General features: G+C 37.8%; 3 protein-coding genes across 5 annotated transcripts; all 3 read right to left on the minus strand.

The window, feature by feature from the left end:
• Positions 1 to 192: 192 nt before the first annotated feature.
• Positions 193 to 1,617, minus strand: LOC106374182 (AP-1 complex subunit sigma-2-like). Of its 2 annotated transcripts, none has more exons than XM_013814266.3 (6): positions 1,514 to 1,617; positions 1,095 to 1,181; positions 800 to 1,000; positions 681 to 716; positions 500 to 586; positions 193 to 400 (listed from the first exon to the last, which is right to left on the minus strand). In XM_013814266.3, exons 1-6 carry the CDS (start codon positions 1,514 to 1,516, stop codon positions 332 to 334), a joined length of 483 nt encoding a protein of 160 aa, XP_013669720.2. In that variant the 5' UTR covers positions 1,517 to 1,617; the 3' UTR covers positions 193 to 331. The 2 variants fall into 2 exon arrangements, with proteins under 2 accessions (XP_013669720.2, XP_048601059.1); XM_048745102.1 differs by having other exon boundaries at positions 193 to 432.
• Positions 1,618 to 2,578: 961 nt separating this feature from the next.
• Positions 2,579 to 4,409, minus strand: LOC106374184 (AT-hook motif nuclear-localized protein 25). Its single transcript, XM_013814267.3, has one exon. It carries the CDS (start codon positions 3,701 to 3,703, stop codon positions 2,795 to 2,797), a length of 909 nt encoding a protein of 302 aa, XP_013669721.2. The 5' UTR covers positions 3,704 to 4,409; the 3' UTR covers positions 2,579 to 2,794.
• A 10,212-nt stretch (positions 4,410 to 14,621) lies between these two features.
• LOC106375252 (brefeldin A-inhibited guanine nucleotide-exchange protein 4) lies at positions 14,622 to 21,707 on the minus strand. Of its 2 annotated transcripts, XM_013815121.3 has the most exons (11): positions 20,384 to 21,707; positions 19,862 to 20,179; positions 19,452 to 19,773; positions 18,913 to 19,335; positions 18,537 to 18,829; positions 18,061 to 18,334; positions 17,479 to 17,978; positions 16,889 to 17,210; positions 16,453 to 16,807; positions 15,436 to 16,097; positions 14,622 to 15,368 (listed from the first exon to the last, which is right to left on the minus strand). In XM_013815121.3, exons 1-11 carry the CDS (start codon positions 21,427 to 21,429, stop codon positions 14,778 to 14,780), a joined length of 5,106 nt encoding a protein of 1,701 aa, XP_013670575.2. In that variant the 5' UTR covers positions 21,430 to 21,707; the 3' UTR covers positions 14,622 to 14,777. The 2 variants fall into 2 exon arrangements, with proteins under 2 accessions (XP_013670575.2, XP_048601060.1); XM_048745103.1 differs by lacking the exon at positions 20,384 to 21,707 and having other exon boundaries at positions 19,452 to 19,783; positions 19,862 to 20,100.
• Positions 21,708 to 22,279: the final 572 nt, after the last annotated feature.

The raw sequence follows: 22,279 nt of genomic DNA on the forward strand, positions 1-22,279 counted from the left end.
CTATCCGATACGGATGTCGAGGCCTACACGCATCCTATTGGCTCTTGACTACGATTACTAGGCCCAAAATACTACGCACCTTATAAAACACGCATCCCATTGGCTCTTGCAGAAAATTATTAGGCCCAAATACTACGCATCTTATAAAACAAACTCTCTTTTTTTTGTTAATTTTTTATATAAAAAAACTTATTCGATCAAAAACATATTCTAGTTCTTCAGTCACTAGAGATATTAAAAAAAAAGATTGTCAAAAAATTTAGCATAGCAGCCAGGGCGCAGCGCAGGAAACATGTTCGAACCGAACATAGAACTAGATGAAAGACACTATTTAAGTAGTCTGAGCGATGATGTAGCTAATGGAACCAGCCTCCTCTTTTGCAGCTTCCACCATTTGATCCTTCCAAAACAGACATTTGTCAAAGATAAATCCTGTGTAATAAAACTAATCTTTTCATGTCAAAATGTCTTTAAAAAAAAATTAGAAAGTCAATTTAACCTGAGCAGAGATAATCCTGGCAACTGTTTTCTTGCTTGACTCTTGGAGCTCACCGGCAATCAAAAGCTCGTCCAATATGTAATACGCCTTAAAAAAAAGCAACAGAAAGTGTCAGCAAAAAATAAAAAAAAACTAAGCGTTGAATTAATGGCAGAGTCGTGGTAATTAATGGTATTATTACCTTGTGGAAGTGAAAAATCAAATCGAGCTCACACACCTGAAAAAAAGATCAACGAGATAAGATGACAAGAAGTGGAAGTATGTTCCATGTAGGAGTGGTTAACTAACTAACTGACTCACACTTCCGAAATAGCGGTCGAGGATCTCAACGTAGTGATGAATGATCTCAAGGACTTCCAACTCGTTATCCTCCGCATCAATACACATACAGAAGTAGAGGCTCGCGTATCTTTTGTAGACGACTTTGTAACCTCTCCACTCGACGAAGTTGCAGAGCTTGGGACCTCGGTTCAGAATCACTCCACTGAGCTCACGTATAACCTACACAAAACATCATGTTCCCAATATTTTAAGATTTTTTTAAAAAAGTGCGTAACAGAGTGTTAAAAAAAAAAAGCTCATTACTTTCAGAGACCTTAGATCTTTCCTTCTGCGTATAAGGCGAGTACCATTTGGTGAGCCTGACTTTTCCTTGGCGGCTAACGAGAAGCACAAAATGTATCTGCGAAAAACAAACACACACCAAAGGTTTCACCTTTTCACCTAAAGCATAGCTTGTAAAGGTCGCACATTTATCGAATTTTCAGGCTTACGCAAATGTAATTAAGGAGGATCGAGCATACAGAACCAAACCCAGAAGCTAAGCATGAGGAGATATTAAAGAATGTTCAGATAAAAGGTAGCAACTTTGTATCTCTAAGGAAGCAATTAAACTACGATGCATTCTCAGATCCAAAGAAGGAAACACAAAGACATCAGACGATCCATCGGATCAAAGCTAGTTAACGATTCGAAGAAACAAAAGTGATTTTCAGAATGTGCAGAGATCTTTACCATGATTTCGTAGGATGACAGCGAAAGACGAAGCTGACGAAATGATCTTCTTTCAGAGAAGAGAAAAACAAAGGTCTTCTCTGTTCGAACAGGCTGAGTGGTGCTATGGGGGTATAATTGTCATTTAACGTTATTCTTAGTGGAATATGCATTTCGGGTCGGATCCATGCTATAGGCGATCCGACTCTTGATGTACACTTTCACTTTGGTTAACAAAGAATGTTATAATCTGAATTAGTAACAAATTCTACTTCTCGATCAAATCATTTCGAAACTTTAAATTTTGGGTTTCCTTAAAAATAGAATATTGGTTCATATGGATCTCAGATAATTGATGCGAATATTGATATATATAAACAAACAATCACTGATGTTTTGAAATAAAATGGTTCATAATCCGGCGAGGGTCTTAATATAAATTTTCGAGTTTTATATAGTTTAACTTGCAAATGCAAGCCTATAGAAGAAATTAACACAAACAACGGATAGAAGAACTCTTGATAACTATTAGGAGAAATGAGTAAAGAGAGGATATCTTCCTTAATCTTAGAACTGTGTACAATGTGAAGTAAATGTACAGGTATTCCTCATCTATATAACTTACAAATGTATCACAAGTGTATGTTTATGTAGCAGACAGATGTACAATACAACTTATTATGAAGTTTTCTAACCGAAATCTCCCTCACATAAGCTTGTAGTATATGTTTAGTTGAACGCCATACACTCTCTAGAGAGAAGGCATATTCTCTGCATGCAGGTTTTTCTTTTCTTTTTAGGGGGCTCAAGTTACAATGTGTATTTGGAGTTGACATCATAGAAAGTAGGGTTTTAGTTGTTCTCCCAAAATATTCTTTGCCAGGTAGTGGAAGTTCGAATTTATGACCAATATAACTATATTACTGTACTAAATGTCTTGCCTGTCAACACACAAATTAGAACCTTACTATATGCACATTAGTTGGCGAATATGAACAAATATCATTTGCTTCAAATAATTCCTCGCCTAATGAAGCATTAATTTATATAAAAAATTTAGTTATAACAATTAATCAATCCAAGCTATGTCACAAAATAATACTCTCTTCTTTTTTAAAACGATTACACATTATATTCAAAGTAAACAGCAAAGAAAAAGAAATTCAAGCTTTCGTTATCATGTCACACCAGATTTTGAAGGGAAAATAAAAACAAACAAACCCTAGCTAGTATTCGCAACTGCCATAGCTACTACTTTCAGATCAAACTCAAACGCAACAGAAAGTGTCACTAGCTAAAACGCTAAAACGCAGGTCTAGTAACACCTCCACCATCTCCTCCGCCGCCTCCACCACCTCCGCCGCTTAGACCAAAAATATCGCCGCCTGAGAATTGAAAATTGTTCATATTCATTCCAAGATTATAGAAAGCAACACCTCCGTTTCTACCTCCCATGTTCGACTCACACATTTGGGCCTCACTCCTCGTAACCTCCGACGACTGAGACGCCGCCGGCTGCGGCTGCTGTACTCCAGTGGTTCTTGGCGGTGGAGTTTCTTCCTCTTCCATCGGTAACCTATCATAAACTGCGTTTGCAAAGGACGCAGCCATCAAGACTACTGGGCCCGAAGCTATCAAAGAACCAGCCACATTCCCTCCTACAACCTGTCCTTGACCTCCGGCTAGATACACTGTCAAACCTCCCGCTCCCGGCGGCGCAGGCGGTGGAAGCGCAGTCCCTGTCAAAGACAAAATCTCAAACCGACCATGCAGTGTAATTACACCGCCACCCGTAGGAGCCGCCGGTTGCCGTATGGTGACGTTAGTGACCGCACCGGTAGCGCTTAAAACGCAAACTCCGCAGCCACGACGAGTGGCGTAAGTAGAAACAGCTTCGGATATGTCCGAGCCGGAGGTAACTTCAAGAACGTGGGATCTAAGGACGTTAGGACTATCTCTGGTGATAATAGTGGGAGGTTTGGGTTTGTTTTTGGAACCAGCAGGACGGCCACGTGGACGGCGTCCCGAGGAAGAGCCAGAGGCGGTTGCTGAGCTGGCTGCTCCTCCACCGGTGGGAGTGGTTTCTCCCTTTGCTTCATCTGCTCCAGATCTGTTGAGTTCCATGTGATTATGGTCAGGTGGGGTTCTGGAATCTTCAGGTCTCTGTAGATGCAGTTCTTGCCCTAGAAGAGGGTGCATATAGCCAGACATCGATAACAAGAAACTGCTGTTTGGGTTTTGGATTTTTTTTTGTTTAGAGAGAGACAAAGACAAAAGTATGGGCAGAAAATGTAAGTGATGAAGTGGTTTGTCACTGGGAGTGTTTCAAATACTGAATTTGATTAAACTTGCCTTAATGTTACGGACAAAACAGGAAGACGACAAGAGAACACAAAACCCTACTGAATAGTGAGAGAAAGGGAGGGTCGGTGAAAATTGTCTGGACCAGATCCAGATCTTCATGTGAAGTAATGAATGAAACAAGGGAGAGAAAGGAGTAAAGCAAGAGCATCAAAACACACTATTCAAACACGGCTCTCTTCTACATTATAATATACGTAAAATATAAATATATACGCGCTGAAAATAATATACTACTAATGTATGTAACTATGTATATTAGATAAGAGGGTTGGCGTAGTGACTTTTCCTCGAGGAAAGAAAAAAAACTAAATAAGATGTCGACGACTGAAGAAGGAATTGATGGATTTTAATTTCTCAGGGAGACAAAAGAAAGAATCTGGAGAAGTAAATTACGGAGATACAGAGAAAGATATTGCATGTTGATCATTTTTTCAATATAAAGCTGAAGGCAAACAAGAAAAAGAAAACAAAGAGAGATTAAAGAAAATACCTTTTGTGACGGTGAAGGCATGGTTTGATAATATGATGACTGTAGATTTTTGTTCTGTAAAAGACAAAAGAAATGCGATGGTATACTGTTATGATGTTTCAGTTCGAGGGCAATGTCAATAGCCGACCTAACTTTATGTTAGTGTTATTGTCCGTAACAACACATATCCCCTATATATTAACCGAGAAACATTTGAAAAATTAGAACCTTAATTTTTGTATTAATTAAAAAAAACCTCAAATTCTAGGTGGCACTAAATGTCTTCTAAATTTCATTTCAAAGAATTCTAAAGCATCTAATATAAAATATAGTTTAATCTAATAGTGTCACATTATTCCATAATTATATAACACTAGAGAACATTATATTAACCTAAAATATAGGAAGTGTGTATTATTTTCTTAAATAAAAGCTACAGACTTACCTAATATGATTTACATATATATGTCAATTAATGATTATGAATAATAAAGATTTGATAACAATTTTTGCACCCTTCTTCATTTTTGTTTAAATTCATATTGTTAAAAAAATTAAACAATCACATTAAGCGTATAATAAAAAAAATTAAATTTTTCTTATATGTTATATTTTGAATTTTTTAAAATGGCTTTAAATTATAGAAATGAGGAAACCTTATATGTTACATATTTTTTTAAAACGATTTTAAAATACAAAAATGAGGACACCTTATATATTATATTTTTCTTATATGTTAGAATTTTCTTATATGTTATATTTTGAATATTTTTAAAACGACTTTAAATTACAAAAATGTAAGTTTTCCTTAAGTATACGACTAAAAACACTAAAATGACATGTATCAATTCAATGGTTGATTTGAAAGCTTTCATAACCATATGGAATATAAAAGTCAAAATAATTTAACTGTGGAAACAATACTGTTCACTTTTTTCAAGAATGTGTTCGATGGAAAAAATAAGGTTTTTATGTCATAATTTGTTTATGTCCACTAGAGAACATTATATTAACCTAAAATATAAGAAGTGTGTATTTTTTCCTTAAATAAAAGCTACAGAATTACCTAATATAATTTACATATATATGACAATTAATGATTATGAATAATAAAGATTTGATAACAATTTTTGCATCCTTCTTCATTTTTGTTTAATTTTATATTATTAAAAAAAATAAACAATCACATTAACCATATAATAAAAAAATTAGATTTTTCTTATATGTTATATTTTGAATTTTTTTAAAATAACTTTAAATTACAAAAATGAGAAAACCTTATATGTTATATTTTTTTTAAAACGACTTTAAAATACAAAAATGAGGACAACTTATATGTTATATTTTATTATATGTTAGATTTTTTTCTTATATGTTATATTTTGAATTTTTTAAAACGACTTTAAATTACAAAAATGTAAGTTTTCCTTAAGTATACGACTAAAAACATTAAAATGACATGTATCAGTTCGATGGTTGATTCGAAAGCTTTCAAAACCATATGTAAGATAAAAGTCAAAATAATTCAACTGTGAAAACGATACTATTCACTTTTTCAAGAATGTGTTCGAGGGAAAAAATAAGGCTCTTATGTCATAATTTGTTTAATGTTCACTAGAGAACGTTATATTAACCTAAAATATAAGAAGTGTGTATTCTTTCCCTAAATAAAATCTACGAAATTACCTAATATGATTTACATATATATGACAATTAATAATTATGAATAATAAAGATTTGATAACAATTTTTGCATCCTTCTTCATTTTGTTTAATTTTATATTATTAAAAAAAATAAACAATCACATTAACCATATAATAAAAAAATTAGTTTTTTTCTTATATGTTATATTTTGATTTTTTTAAAATGACTTTAAATTAAACAAAAATGAAGAAACCTTATATGTTATATATATTTTTTTAAACGACTTTAAAATACAAAAAAGAGAACACCTTATATGTTATATTTTTCTTATATGTTAGATTTTTTCTTATATGTTATATTTTGAATTTTTTAAAACGACTTTAAACTACAAAAATGTAAATTTTCCTTAAGTATACGACTAAAAACATTAAAATGACATGTATCAATTCGATGGTTGATTTGAAAGCTTTCAAAACCATATGGAAGATAAAAGTCAAAATAATTCAACTGTGAAAACAATACTGTTCACTTTTTTCAAGAATGTGTTCGATGGAAAAAATAAAGTTTTTATGTCATAATTTGTTTAATGTCCAATCCGATCAACCCATGATGTATTAATTATAGTTTTGTTCCATTATTTTTAATAAAAATTGATCCGATCAATCGGAAAAAAATTATATAATAGCAACAAAAAATATTTTATATATATAAATAAAATGATCAAATATATAAAAGAAACTATCGATAATATATACAAATAAACTCACACTGCGTAAGGCGCATGTCTTATCCTAGTTAGGATTACAAGTCGTCCTCTTTTATCAAGTAGTATTACATTTCACAAGATTTGGATCCGAGCTTCTAGTTACTTTCGGTTCCAACCACTATGTATAACTATACATATAAATCAAAGTACGCTTTAACATGATTAAAACCGATCATTTGATTTTTTTTCTTGAACCAATTCGACGATCCCTAATTTTTGCGTATAACTAATTTTTGAGTATTTAAGCAATTTCAATGGGGGGGTTCTCAACCTAAATTTTTTAAAATACATATGTATTTTTTGTAAAGTGGGCCTCAACTTTAACACTTCAAGCCCAGCTCAGCAAGGAACCTGCACAAAACCAAAGGAACGTTAGTTTCTTTTTGTCAAGAATGTCGGTCAATATTTTCCTAAAGACAATAGGAAAATATACAAAATTACAGAGGACAAGGAATACGTGATCCAATATAAAAGGAGGCCATAGATGAAGGTTACAATCATCCGATAAAAAAGCAAATAACAAAGGCATAGAGAGAGATTAAGAGCATAGCAAATAAGTTCTTAGAGTTCTTAGTTTGGTTATCACACTTGTGATCTCTATTATTGTTATTGTGAAACTTCTTTGAGATATTGAATAAAGAATACGTTTGATTCATAAAGTTATTCTAAAGCACAAAGTTGGATTCAATTCCTAACAAGTGGTATCAGAGCAATCCAGGTTAGATTGCAGGTGATTAAGGGATGGGGAAAAACAGGATCGAAATTGATAGGTTCGACGGAACCGGAGATTTCTCGCTGTGGAAAGTTCGTATGATGGCTCACTTTGGAGTCCTAGGGCTAAAGGACATTCTAACTGATGAGACCCTTCTGTTGGATCCGCCAAAAGAGGAAGCAGAAGGAGATACAAAAGTCACAGGAGATGGAACTACGGAATCAAGCTCAAAAATTGATCCCGCTAAACTTGAAAAGTCGGAGAAAGCAAAAGACCTCATCGTAGTCAACGTAGGTAACCAAGTTCTACGGAAGATCAGTCACTGTGAAACTGCTGCTGCAATGTGGACCGCATTAAACACGCTGTACACAGAAACATCTTTGCCGAATCGTATCTACTTACAACATAAGTTCTACACGTTCAAGATGAACGATTCCAAGGGCATAGATGCAAACGTTGATGATTTTCTAAAGTTAGTAGCAGACCTAAGTAACTTGAACGTGGATGTCTCAGAAGAAGTTCAAGCTATCCTGTTACTAAACTCAATGCCTCGTATGTATGATCATCTTAAGGAAACTCTCAAATACGGCAGAGACACTCTCAAGATAAATGAAGTAACAGGTGCCGCAAGGTCAAAGGAACGAGAGTTACTTGAAAGTGGAAAGCTTTCAAAATCACAAGATGAAGGGCTATACGTGGAAGATAGGGGAAGATCATCTAACAAGGGAGGTAACCGAAACGGTAAAGGCAGATCGAAGAGCAGACACGGACGATCTAAATCAAAGCCAAGATACGATAAGAACAACAAAGGATGCTGGATATGCGGGAATGAAGGACATTGGAAGCGGGAATGTCCGGAGAAGAAAACGCATAGAGCTGCTAATGTAGCTGAAGGACCAAAGCAGCCACTTGTACTAACAGTTAGTACACACGACGCAGGTTCAGAGTGGGTCATGGATTCTGGTTGTTCTTTCCATATCACACCCAACAAAGATGTTTTGTTTGACCTAGTGGAATTTGAAGGAGGAAAAGTGTTGATGGCAAACAACACTCACTGCGACGTCAAAGGGATTGGCAAAATTAGGATCGTGAGACCCGACGGATCTGTGGTTATTCTTACAGATGTAAGATATATGCCTAATATGAGCAGGAATCTAATATCCTACGGGATGCTAGAACGAGCTGGTTGCAAATACGAAGGAGAAAACTTCTTAATACGCTTCTTCAAAGATGGGAAAGAGATTTTATCAGGCAAGTACCATGAAGGTTTGTATTACTTACAAGGAACAGTTATGAAAGGGGAGGCGAATGTGACACAAGCAGACGTGGACATGACGAAGATTTGGCACTCCCGGCTAGGGCACATGAGTTTAAAGAACTTAAATGTGCTTGTAAAGGAAGGATACTTGTCTAACAAAGAAGTCGATAAATTGGAGTTCTGTGAGACTTGCGTTCTGGGAAAGTCTCACAAGCAAAGCTTCCCTGCGGCCAAGCACACTTCGAAAGAGGTCTTGGAATACATACACTCTGATTTATGGGGCGCACCATCTACTCCGGATAGCCTAGGAGGGTGCAAGTATTTTATAAGCTTCATAGATGATTATTCTGATAAGGTTTGGATTTACTTCCTAAAATCCAAAGATGAGGCGGTTAGCAAGTTCAAAGAATGGAAGGAAGCCGTGGAGAATCAGATTGGGAAGAAAATAAAGTGTCTTAGAACGGATAATGGATTAGAGTTTTGCAACAAACAGTTTGACAAACTTTGCAAAGACTCATGTATCAAAAGGCACAAAACGTGTTCATACACACCGCAACAAAACGGTGTGTCAGAAAGAATGAATAGGACAATCATGGAGAAGGTAAGATGTATGCTCGCAGAAGCAGGATTGGGTCAAGACTTCTGGGCAGAAGCTGCCTCAACGGCTGTCTACATTATAAATCGATCTCCTAGCTCAGCCATAGACTACCGACTTCCTGAAGAGATGTGGACAGGAAAGAAACCCGAGTTGAACCATCTGAGGCGATTTGGCTGCTCAGCGTATGTCCACACGATCAAAGAGAAAACAAGTCCAAGAGCGTTAAAAGGCATTTTTGTGGGATATCCATTTGGAGTTAAAGGATACCGTGTTTGGTTACCCGAGGAAGGCAAATGCGTTACAAGTAGGAACGTGGTGTTTAATGATGAAGATTTGCCTAAACACTCGGAAACCAAAGAGGAACAGGAAGAAAGTAAGAAAGGGATCAGAAGAGTTAACTTTCAGAGAACCTCTAATCAAAGGGCCTAGTTCGGCAGATGTAGAGAAGTCACCTGTTCAAGGTGGAGTTTCCGAATCTGAAGAATCAGAAAATTCAGAAGAAACAAGTTCTGAAGAAGTAGATGAAAACGCATAAGAAGAAGAAATCGAAGGATATATGCTCGCACGAGATAGAGTGCGAAGACAAATCAGACCTCCTTCAAGGTATGAAGATACTGATTTCGCAGCTTATGCTTTAGCCGCATCTGAAGAGATAGAAATCGACGAGCCAAAGTCATTTAAAGAAGCTATAATGAGCAAGAAAAGCAAGTTTTGGAAGAATGCTGCCGGGGATGAAATGGACTCTCTTCAAAGAGCTGGCACTTGGACGCTAATTGAAAGACCTGAGAATGCAAAAGTCATAGGCAGCAAGTGGATCTTCAAATTAAAGCCTGGAATACCTGGAGTGGAAGATCCGAGGTATAAAGGCAGATTGGTAGCACAGGGATTTTCTCAAAAGGAGGGGATCGACTACAATGAAGTGTTCTCACCTGTGGTGAAGCATGTGTCGATCAGATTAATGTTATCTCTCGTGGTCAACAGGGATTATGAGCTTGAGCAGATGGACGTTAAAACAGCTTTTCTTCATGGAGACTTGGAAGAAAGAATCTTAATGAATCAACCAGAAGGATTCATAAAGAAAGGAGATGAAAATAAGGTCTGTCTACTAAAGAAGTCATTGTATGGATTGAAACAATCTCCAAGGCAATGGAATCTCAAGTTTGATTGTTTCATGAAGAGCCAGCGGTTTGTAAGAAGCAAGGAAGATCCATGTGTTTACATGAGAAACGTCAACACATAACAGGCCGTGTACCTACTTCTATACGTCGACGACATGCTAATAGCTTCGGGAGATAAACAAGAAATCAAAAGCGTCAAAGAGAGTTTAAACAAAGAGTTTGAGATGAAAGATTTGGGAAAAGCTTCAAGAATATTAGGAATGGACATCATAAGAGACAGAAAGAAGGGAATTTTAAAACTGTCTCAACAGAACTACTTGGAGAAGGTTCTGAAATCATTCAATATGACTGAAGCTAAGGCAGTGAATACGCCTACCTCAACTCAATTTAAACTGAAGAGTCTTACGAAAGATCAAAAGGAAGAAGAAGGAAACTTCATGGCAGATATACCGTATGCAAGCGCGGTTGGAAGTATAATGTACGCCATGGTCGGTTCAAGACCTGACTTAGGCTATACCGTTGGACTCATCAGCCGTTTCATGTCAGAACCGGGAAGAGAGCATTGGCTAGCAGCAAAGTGGGTTTTACGATATCTTAAAGGTGCTACAAGAAGGTGTCTTATGTTTACTAAGCACTCGGAGTTTAGTATTCAAGGATTCTGCGACTCGGATTATGCAACTGACCTTGACCGAAGAAGATCAGTTACAGGTTTCGTGTTTCAAGTTTGGGGAAACACGGTTAGCTGGAAATCGAGTCTACAAGACGTGGTAGCTCTTTCGACAACTGAAGCAGAGTACATGGCTCTTACTGCAGCCGCGAAAGAAGCTATATGGTTAAGAAGATTATGTGGAGAGTTGGGTTTTGAACAAGAAAGTGTTAAGATTCACTGCGATTCACAAAGTGCTATAGCCCTAGCAAAGAATCATGTTCATCACGAAAGAACTAAACACATAGACACTAAATACCATTTCATCAGAGACGTTGTAGCAGAAGGCAAGGTTCACCTATCTAAAATCCATACTAGCAAGAATCCAGCAGATTTCCTAACTAAAGCCTTACCCGGGCCTAAATTTGATCTCTGCTGTGATCTTCTCAACATCGACGAATAAACAAGAGAACGCCGCAGGTAACTCCATTATTGAAGATGTCTCGCAAAAGGAATAAATAATGAGTCAGTAACTCCGGATTATTTCTTAAGCGATAATGGGAAGGCTTAGGAGAAGCAAAAAGGTTACCTGCAAGGGCGTTTTGGAAGCGAGGCACAAGGTTCTTAGCTCAAGGTGGAGAAGCTAAGGGAAATCAAACAGAGTTAGTAAAGGATGATAGAAGTCAATGAAGAAAAGTAGGCTTCAGAACGTTATACCTAAGAGAACGTCTTAAAAGGCAGTGGCAGCTGAAGGGAGACGAGTATCTACATTGGCAAAGGAGAACACATATCACTAGACAAGATAAACATGTCTTAAACAGCTTAAAGTAAAGTGAGAGAATTTACAGAGAAACTGAAGGGAGATGGGTTTATTGATAAGAACGTAGGAAGCTCGAGAGAGTCGCCGGTAACGTTCCAAGGAGGATACGTGATGTGTTTGATCACTGAAGTTCTAGCTGTGACATTACAGAGGAGGTTAATACAGGAAACTCAAAGAAATCTAATTGGAGAGGTGCTCCAAGGAAGATTAATCAACTATCACCATCAAGAAGAAATTAGAGATTCAAATCATCAGGGAAAAAGAAATCGCGAGCTTTTTTTCAGGATGAAGATTCTTACCGGGTGGTGCTTAGATGGTGGGAGTTTGCTGAAGATAGAGCTGAAGATCTGGGGAAATTCGATCTACCGGCAAGGAGTCGAAGCGAGAGAGAGTGGTGAGGCTGTAGCAGCGTACGAGCTACACGGACTCGTCGGAGAAATGACGGGAGAAGTCACCGGTGTGTGACGCCATCAACGTCGCGAGACTCGTCGGGAGAAAGAAAATAAATGGTCTTTGATCGTCGTCGATGAAAACGAGGAAGACACCGAAGAGTTAACATTGGGCCAGGTGGAGTTTGTAAAGTGGGCCTCAACTTTAACACTTCAAGCCCAGCTCAGCAAGGAACCTGCACAAAACCAAAGGAACGTTAGTTTCCTTTTGTCAAGAATGTCGGTCAATATTTTCCTAAAGACAATAAGAAAATATACAAAGTTACAGAGGACAAGGAATACGTGATCCAATATAAAAGGAGGCCATAGGTGAAGGTTACAATCATCCGATAAAAAAGCAAATAACAAAGGCATAGAGAGAGATTAAGAACATAGCAAATAAGTTCTTAGAGTTCTTAGTTTGGTTATCACACTTGTGATCTCTATTATTGTTATTGTGAAACTTCTTTGAAATATTGATTAAAAAATACGTTTGATTCATAAAGTTATTCTAAAGCACAAAGTTGGATTCAATTCCTAACATTTTTAAAACTTAAATATCAAAAGATAATTTTGGTTTATTTTATTGCCTAAAACTAAAATTTGAGACAATGATTCCACATATCTTCCAATACATTATTGTTCAACGAAATGAGCTTTGTGCTAACTAGATAATATAAGCTTTTTTTCCTGATTCCGAAGCTCTAGATCTTATGATTGTTGATTTAAATGAAATAGATAAGATCATAAGAATACATCCTTCAGTATAGCTAAAAACACTCTTAATATACTTTTCCAATTTAAATCAGTAACATCCAATTAAAAGTATGAATTAGTGTAGTAGTTGGGTAAAGATATATAAGTCATACACGTTTTTGGTATGTTAAAGTGTTAATCAAGTTATTATCTTTTTATAGTTCTTTTTTTTTGTAAAAAACTTTTTATCGTTCTTATATTTTCACGTGCTCGTACAATTTCTCATTTCTCCACTACACATTCCCATACGTTAGAATTTCTTTCAACAGATTTGACAATATCGAATATTGAATAGTCTTTTATATATGATGCACTATCATTGGAAGGTTGAAGAAAATACACGTTAAATATAGTCGCTGATTTTTACTTCCCAGAGTTTTTTTTGGGGGTAAGATTACTTTATAGAGTTCAATCAGCTTCGTGGACATTTTGTCCGTGTGAAACTATTGGTTGCATTTAGAACAACGTCTATATTTCTACTTACCAGACGTGAACAATACAAAATTATCACAATTTTTCTTGTTCGATATTTACCATTTTTTTAATAAATAGTTATTATATATCTTTGTTATAGAACAAAATTGTTTGGATTTATGTTTACAAAATAGTTATATCTACATTGTGGTAAATTAAAAAAAAAAAAATCCTCATTTCTTCGGACAGTTGTAATAAGTTTTGGGTCTTAAAATAGCATCATAAAGTTAGAGTGTCAAAAAGAAATTATTTTGAAATTATCAGATGAATTTCTTTTAGTCTCTCATTGGTAACTATGCTAATACATTATGCATAAATTCAGATGGATTTTTTTTTTGAATAATTCTTTGGAGTGGTGATGAAGTGATAGGACGAGTAAAGCTCAAATTTTTAAAAATGAATGTGTCATGAGTAGAAGAAGACAATGAAGCTTCACCATTGGTTGTTATTGTGAAAAGAGTGGTGGATTTCACATGATGAGCATTTGTTGTCTTTCTTTTTTTTTGATTTAAATAGAACCTTTTAATTTTCTCGAGCCACTCAATAGCATGGCTTCACTTTATATTTTCCTTTTAATGGTTAAATATTGGAACTTTACATAGGAGATGCAGAAAATTCTTATGCATTTGCTTGCCAATATATTAATTTGTCAATACACATACTAAGTCGTGTATGACTTGAATCACACACTGAATGTAATCAATTATCACCATTTTGTTATCCTCTCCACTTAACCTCAAAGACATATAGCATTTTTAGACTCATTTTAGAAAACGTTATACTATGTGCTAGTATATAATTTTTTCAACTTATTCACTAAATTATTCACTAAACTAGTTATACAAACTCTCAGGAAATAGCCCATGATGACAGTAACTTCCAAAAAGTGACACATGAAAATGTAAATGATCAAAATACTGTTTGGCTCGATTGAAGTAAGGTCATAAACATTATAAAAAAAATCCGGTCATAGATTCTCGACATTGCATAAAGAAAATACAACCAAAATATAATCCAAACAGAGTTAGATGAATGTGACAGGTTGATAAAGAAATTTTGAGAATTTTGCTGTCTATAATCGTCCAACTTAAAACTTCATTTCAAGAAAATAAAATAAAACATCTATGTCCAAAATTTATTCGGGTAGAGAGCCAACCCCCAACACAAAAATAATCGTGGAAGAAAAGAAAACACAGATCCTAGGGGATTAATAACGTAAGCCACAAGCGACTTAACCTAAAATAGGACCAATGCACGATTTCAAAACATTGCTTAGGGCGTACGGAACTTGTGGAGAGCAATGCTCAGTCTTCACAAGGTCTACCAACAAAGGGAAGACGCTCGACACGTGTCTTTTCAGAGACTCTGCCTCTAATGAGCACAAGGCTTCTAGCGAGGAGACAAGCAACGAAGTCCTAGCCTTCGCCTCTTCTGTCCGGTCAAATTCCATCGGGAGAATCCAATGGATTGGTTTTGTCTGTTGTTGGTGTTGACCTGTGCAGTTAAGGTAGATCTTCACGACTTTTGAGCATTCAGTGACTAGACGAGACTCGAGTTCGAGCTCCTTGGAGACGTCAGGGTTGCAAGTAACCATGTCTTGTAGGAAGGTCATGTAGGATTTGTTAGCCTCGTTCTCGAAGTTAAGGAGCTGAGGCTGTGTTAGGTTTTGGACAGAGCATGCTCTCTTGAACTTCCTTCGAAGGACTGTGTCGGTGTTTAGCTGCTGAGCGTGAGATGCGATGCACGAGAAAATATCTGCGAGGATGTCCACGTGTGAAGCTGGCAATGAGTATTGGTTCCTTCTGTATAACTCACTCACAACCTGGAAAAACCGTAATAGATGAGTAAACAAAACATAACAGTTGGCTAAGTAAGTAAAGAGATGGTACCTCGACGATTTGAGACAAGACATCAATGTGTTTCTTTGTTCTGGAGACGACGTAAGACATAATGTGAAGGTTATCATCATCAAGATCATCTTTGTCTACGCTTTGACCAGAAGACGTTTCAACATCTTCAATATCATCCATGGTTCTCAACACTTTCATAAAACCCGCGAAAGTAAGCGAGGCTGCTTCCTTGAGAGCCAAGAAAACCTCTGTCCACTCATCTTCAGAGGCGCTACGAGCCAACCCATCAGCCAAACGAAGCAAGACAGAGATCCCCGAGCCTGTTGAGCCTTGAACAGGACTCTTTATAAACCCTAGAATGATTGACACAACGCTCGAAAGCTGAGACCTCACTGAGCTGAAGAAGTTGGCGAGTAGATCAACAAGAAGCTGTAGTGCAAGTGTTGATGTCCCAGCGTCCCATGTAGTTTCTTCGGTGTCTAGAGAAGCTGAGGATGGCGAGTCGCCGCTGCTGCTTTCTTCGAAGAGCATATCGGTTTTGCTACGCATGTTGTTGAAGACTGGGAGGATGATTGAACTGAAGATTGCTGCCCAAAAGGGTCTTGTGAAAAGGTGACCATGGTCCATCAGAATGTTGAAGAGTACTTCTATGGAACGCTTTCTAATTGCTGGTCTTGGATCTGAGGCTTGCTTGGATAAACCTGAACAAAATGAAAACAATACTCAAATTTATAACCGAACCGAAAACTAAAATAACCGAACTGACTTTTGTAAATAATTGAACAGTTCCTAAATCTCTAGAACCGAAAAACCGAAAGCCGAGCTGAATATTGTAAATAATCGAACGGTTCCTAAATCTTTAGACATGAAAAGCCGAACGAATATTGTAGGTAATCGAATGGTTCCTAAATCTCTAGAACCGAAAAACCAAAAATCCAAAAACCCAAAAACCTAACTACCAGAACCGAAACAAAACACACATACTCAAATCATTACTGAAAGCTGAGAATGAAATTTCAAGTGTGTAGTAGTAACTGATAAAGAGTAGAAGCCAACCTGAAAGCAGAGGAACCCAATAGGAAACTTGTTCATCAAGGTCAGTAACAGTTTGTCCATCAGACGAATCTTCCTTTAAAGCTGAGATGTTATCGTTCTTCAGCTTCTCGTTCAAGAAGAGTCCTCCTTCTGCAAGCTTCACAGCGCAAAAACGAAGAAACTCTATGGTGTTGAAACCAATATCTCCTTCAAACTTGCTGTTGGTGAAGGTGATAAGACATCTGATGCAGTCAGCATATACCGATATCTCAGTCTCAGTTATGCAATGAAAATGATCCCTCACAATCTTCTCTATAGTCTCAAAAGCCAACAGCACAATGTTCTTCCTCTCATCAATCGCAGCAGTTGTGAAAACCTAAAACCAAACAAGATCATGTTAGGACACACTAGAAAAAAAAAACATTGCATTGAGAGACATTTTGTTTTGTTTACTTACAGTGAAGACACTTTTCCAACCAGATTGCACATTACTAACTCTACTGAGAACCATTTGAGAAACACAACGAACTATAAGCTCTCTAATCTCAGCAGAACTACTGTTCTGCATGACAACGACGAACGGTCGGAGAAACTCATGCTGGAAATGGTAGTTTGCTAGCTCCTCACGCTCCAAGAACTTCATGGAAAGCTGACGAAGCGAGTCCATTACAAATATTGCAACTGAGAGATTCTCTGATAAGCCTACTGATACAAAGAAGTCAGAGAGAACGTTCCATATGCGAGACCAAACTAACCGGATCCGGTTCATGTTATAATGCCTGTCACAGTAAAACATACATTCCCATCAACCACATGTTTTGTAAGAGAATCAAAAATAAATAAGCACTCAAAACAATTACATGTCCGAGTATCATTAAGCAACTCTTTATCAATTTTGATTCATTTCAATATGAATAATAATAAAAAAAATCAACTAGAATATAACAACAAGAATAAAAACTATATTAGGAAAAAAATTCAAATATAAATCAAATATTAAAATTGATATTTAAAATATGAAATAGTATTCTTTAAATAAGAACTTACGCTGTCTCCACTAGCTTTGTGAGGCTAAAGACACGAGGATCTGCTGGTGACTGAAGCTCCGACATGGAGACTTTACATAACGCTTTAACAAAAGCAACAATAGCTTCACTGTTCAACCTCTGGCTATTAGCATAGACATGGTTCAACTCAAAGTTTCCTATTTGGTCCAGTAGATTCAGATTAGCAATAAAGTTCTTGATCTGCTCCGGTGTTACTAATTTGGGAACGGTTTTCACAAGTGAAGTACTATCATAAGAACCTCCCCTGACAACAGCCATCACAGATGGATTCTGAAGAGCGCCACGTTTCTTTAAATGTGGAAAGCCTAAAGCCTTCTTTTCATCTACTTCAGCTTTTGTTGTAGGGATGTAACGTGTATCTGCAGGTGATGATCCTTCTCCCAAGAGTTGCAGATGTTCAATACGTGAAAGGCAAGTCAAAATATGTTCCCAAGAGCCTTGTAGATGGTTACCATCTTCTATAGCTATTGTTATTATCGCCTGCATAATACAATATATTAACAGATATTTAAATCTAATCAACTGCTTATATTAATTTAGGCTACAGCAAGTGAACTTATACCTTTACAGCATCAACATTTTTCTGCTTCATATCAGCAGCACAATGAAGATTAGTGAACTTGGCCATGGAAGTGACAAAAGCATCTCTCTGAGTTTGCATTCCCATAACTGCAGTGACGTGCACCGCGTATCTGAAGCCTTGTAAGCACAGAGAAGTTGCTAGTCTATCATCACTCTGGTCAAGAGTGACACTGAATGCAGCAAGCATCGGTCCCCATGAGACCTCGAGTATAAACCTCAAGATGGAGACATCTGTAACACTATGATAAGCTGACCTGCAGACCAAGAACAGAACAAAACATATTGATATTAGCACAGATAATGGGTCCGAATTGTAACATGCACTGTAATAGTAATAAAAATGTATAGATATATTTGCTTATGTAAAGGTTTTTGTTACTATTAACGGGGGTGCTACATGGTTTGATCGGTCATCATTCAAAGCCAATAAGGAATGTATTATAGTATAGTACTTACTCTGATTTCTCTGACTTAGCTTGGAACTGTTCCTGGATATCTCTTATAAGAACCCTGTTGGCACCATGCGCTTTCTCATCTGGTTGCATCCAAGAAACCAGATTGAGGATGCTGTCTAAGCCCAGTAGCTTATTCAAGCCATTCACCTGTTTACTTTGTGGGGCTAAAGTATCTGAGTTCATCTTAATCTCGTCTTTCACAACTCGATCATAGAGAGAGCCTAGATACTCTTCAGGTAGGTCCTTTCCATCATCTATTCCCCGGTTATTTCGGACAAAGTCAGCTTTCGACATCTAAACAACCATATGCAATCTTACATGAGTTTCAAGACAAGAATTGTTCTACTTGATGAATATCATAAGAAAGGAAGCAATACCTTATCCTTAACCATGTTGTTGTGTGCATCTGTATTGAGCATAATCACCGAATATGCAAGAACGTAAGCAGTGTCTGCACTTGTGAAAGAACCAGGGTTGCATTTCCAGTAATGTTCTGCAAATTTCTCCATGATTCGGTCGATCTTCTGCGCTTCTCCTGGTAGCCTAAAGCCGCGTAGAAAGAACCTTATAGCTTCAACAAAATCCTTCCCTTGGAAGTTAAACGAGTCCACATATGCATGCATAACTTTGAGTGGAAGCTCCTCCCTTTCACCAAGATAATCACCAATCACAGTTCCATTCAGCCCTGCTGTCTTCATCAGAAATGAAGCCACTTCCTCTGGAGAGTTGCCTATTTTCTTGCTGCTTATGAGAAACTCAATACCTTTAGAAGGCTTCCTATTAAACAAAGAGATACCCTTCTGCAAAAAACCACCATGATTATTTGTCAGTGAACTATGCATATTCAAAAAATAATTCAATATTTTATTACTAAAAAAAAAACAAAGCATCATCAAAAAAATTAATATGTGCAAACCTGGAGTTCAATCTTGTAAGCTCTTCGTTGCTCAAGCATAGAAGCATCATACGCTTCAGGATTAGTATCTGGCTGTGTATCACAGTCTTCTTCACCAATCTGGCTTGCATTACTATCCATAGAAGCATATATCTGTGAGCCCTTAGGCCAAACCGTCTCATCCACTTTCAACTGCTGATCCATCCAACTTCCCATTGCCTTGACTACGTTAACCAAAATTTTCACAGATTCATTCCTAAACGTACTATCCTGTGCTGGAGACAGCGTTGTTGATGAACCGGTCGGTGGTCCTAGAGCGGTTTTCAGAAGACCGTTGACAATCCTGCAATCATCTGATGGATTTATAAGAGCTTTAATACATTATATGTTTACTCACAACGAGTCATGCAGTTCTCAGACTAATCTAATACCTTTCTAGTATGTTAGAGGAGTCTACATCGCAGTCATAGTTCACAAAGATATCGACAATCAACTGCGGATCTTGAGACATTTTCTCCAGCAAGTTGAGAACAGTCATCTTCTGAAGGAAGCTAGGCTGGAGAACGTTCTCTAGCACACGGAGGACGATCATCGGAAAGAAAATGCCGATTTCCGCTTTCAAGACTGATCTAAGCTTTGATAATAAGCTCATGAAGATAGCACATTGCAACTGAAAGATGGACATGATTGAAACTGCACTGTTCTTTAGTAGTGATAAGCATAAGTATTGCTTAACAGCACTAATGAAGCTGCATTAAGTAAAAACAAATATATAAGACCAAACCAGCATCATAATCATAATAACAAATATTCAAGAAATCGTTAGGCGCTAGTTAAGCAAATCCAGACCAATTTCTAGACAAAAGTATTTCGTTTAGGTCCGAAGCGCAGTTTAAACCGATTTTTAGAACACTGATAATAGCTAATGAAAGATTCGGACACAAACCACTTGCCTTTCATTAGACCGCCAAACAGGACCACCATTGTCGATAATGACCTTAAGCAACTCAAGAGACAACGTCTTACCCCTCACCATGATCTGATCATCATTCTTCTCCTGCGAGGAAAACCTCATCGACAACTTACACAAGTTCTTGAACAGAAGGAAAGCGTCCTGTCTCATCTTGCTCATGTCACCGGTCAAAGAATCAGCTTCACCGTTTTTCTCGTACCCTCGAAACGACGGCGAGTCAGGAGTCATAACGGTCTCCGTCTCCGGGTTCTGGAGCAGAATCTGAATCACATCAGGAGGAGGAAGAGGGCTCCCTTGCCCCGCGGCCATCACCTCGTTAACAAACCCTTGGCAAAAATAAACAGAGCTGCCTTCGTTGACGCTCTTGTCCGTGAACGCCAACAGCTCGTTCACGTACACAGTCTTGACCGCCACGTCAGCGAGCGAGTCCTCCTCGGATCTGGTGAAGATCACGAGCATCATCTGCGCCAGCACGGACTTGGCGCAGATCTGCGTCGTCCCGCTCAACCCGCCTAGGTAGATGTTGTAGCACGTCTTGACCACGTGGAGCAAACAGTCTCCACGGATCAAGACGCAGGGAGATCTGACGGCCGCGAGGAGGACGCGGAGGACGGCGAGCTGGATCGGCTCCTCCGCCATGGCGCCGACCTTGGAGACGGCGTTGACGAGCTTGAAGAGGACGGAGTCTTGTTTGGAAGACTGGATCTCGCCGCGGATGACGGAGAGGGAGAAGAGCTTGAAGGCGCAGTCGAGAGCCGGCTCGACGACTTTCGAGTACGCGGTGTCGAGGGAGAAGAGGAATGGCTGGAGGACGGCGTCCGCGTCGGGGGAGGAGAGGCCGGCGACGGCGGAGGAGGGATCGTGGAAGTCGTCGGGGAGGGATTCGAGTTTGTCGAGGACGGATTTGCAGGAGGAGACGAGGTACGTGTGCTTGCGCCACGCAGCGTTCTTGATGATCTTGTCTAGAGACGGGCCTATCACGCGGCCGCAGCGTGTGGCGCCGCCGAGAGTTTGTGACGTCGACATCGCCCGGAGTTTTTTTATTTTATTCCATTTCAAACTTTGAAAGAGAGAGAGAGGAGAAGAAGCTTTGATCGTACGTTTTGTGAAGTGTTTGCGTTTATATACCTTCTCGGTTTGCTGAATCGGTAAAAGGCTTCTTCCTGCTGAAGAGGGAGAGAGCGCGTGGGAGTCACTTGGGACAGAAAGGCGCGTGTGATTCTCTATGTCTTTATTATTACTACTCGTCTCCCACGTCGTTATGATCTCATCAAATGTCTTTTAAAATATTGATTAATACGATTTATAAATGCATATTAATGGTCTCGATTAAGTTGACTTTACTGAAACGAAACTGTAGTAATCTCGTAACATAATCGCATGTAACAGTAGTAAGTAGTGATATTGATCGGAGACTTAATCTAATCCGACTTGTATTAGTATTAGTACAAGTCAAATGATTATTTTGGTTTCTTACCAAACCATATAGGCCATAGATTATTGTGTGTTTAATCCATACCAACTTGTTCCGAACGCCAAATACGAAGACTTTTCTCCTCTTTACATAGAATATAATGATAGACATTGATTGTCTTGCAATATTCTCTTTTGCTATATGGTATTATACTTCTACAAATGTATGTAATATATACATATAGAAATGTAATGGTATTTTGATTAGTTGAGTTAATTCACAAGTGGATGTTTCAAACCAAGCATTCTGTTTGATTGGATCAACCAAATGCTGATGGAAGGAAGATGTAACGTTTCAACTTATATCGATCATCTTAATTAACGAATTGACTTGGCGTACGAGTGAATTTTCAAAGCAGGCATTTGTGTTTGACTCGATCAACTAAATGGTGTTTGAAGGTAG

Source organism: Brassica napus, chromosome C1 (genome assembly GCF_020379485.1).
Source record: "Brassica napus cultivar Da-Ae chromosome C1, Da-Ae, whole genome shotgun sequence".
NCBI classification, from domain to species: Eukaryota; Viridiplantae; Streptophyta; class Magnoliopsida; order Brassicales; family Brassicaceae; genus Brassica; species Brassica napus.

Coding starts and splice junctions, on each gene's coding strand:
- LOC106374184 (XM_013814267.3), bottom strand. CDS start 3,703: ATGTCTGGCTATATGCACCCTCTTCTAGGGCAAGAACTGCATCTACAG.
- LOC106374182 (XM_048745102.1), bottom strand. Junction 587..680: donor TGATTTTTCACTTCCACAAG/GTAATAATACCA, acceptor CTTTTTTTTAAG/GCGTATTACATATTGGACGA. Junction 433..499: donor CCAGGATTATCTCTGCTCAG/GTTAAATTGACT, acceptor TTTATTACACAG/GATTTATCTTTGACAAATGT.
- LOC106375252 (XM_013815121.3), bottom strand. CDS start 21,429: ATGTCGACGTCACAAACTCTCGGCGGCGCCACACGCTGCGGCCGCGTG. Junction 18,830..18,912: donor ACAACATGGTTAAGGATAAG/GTATTGCTTCCT, acceptor ATGGTTGTTTAG/ATGTCGAAAGCTGACTTTGT. Junction 17,211..17,478: donor ACAAAGCTAGTGGAGACAGC/GTAAGTTCTTAT, acceptor TTACTGTGACAG/GCATTATAACATGAACCGGA.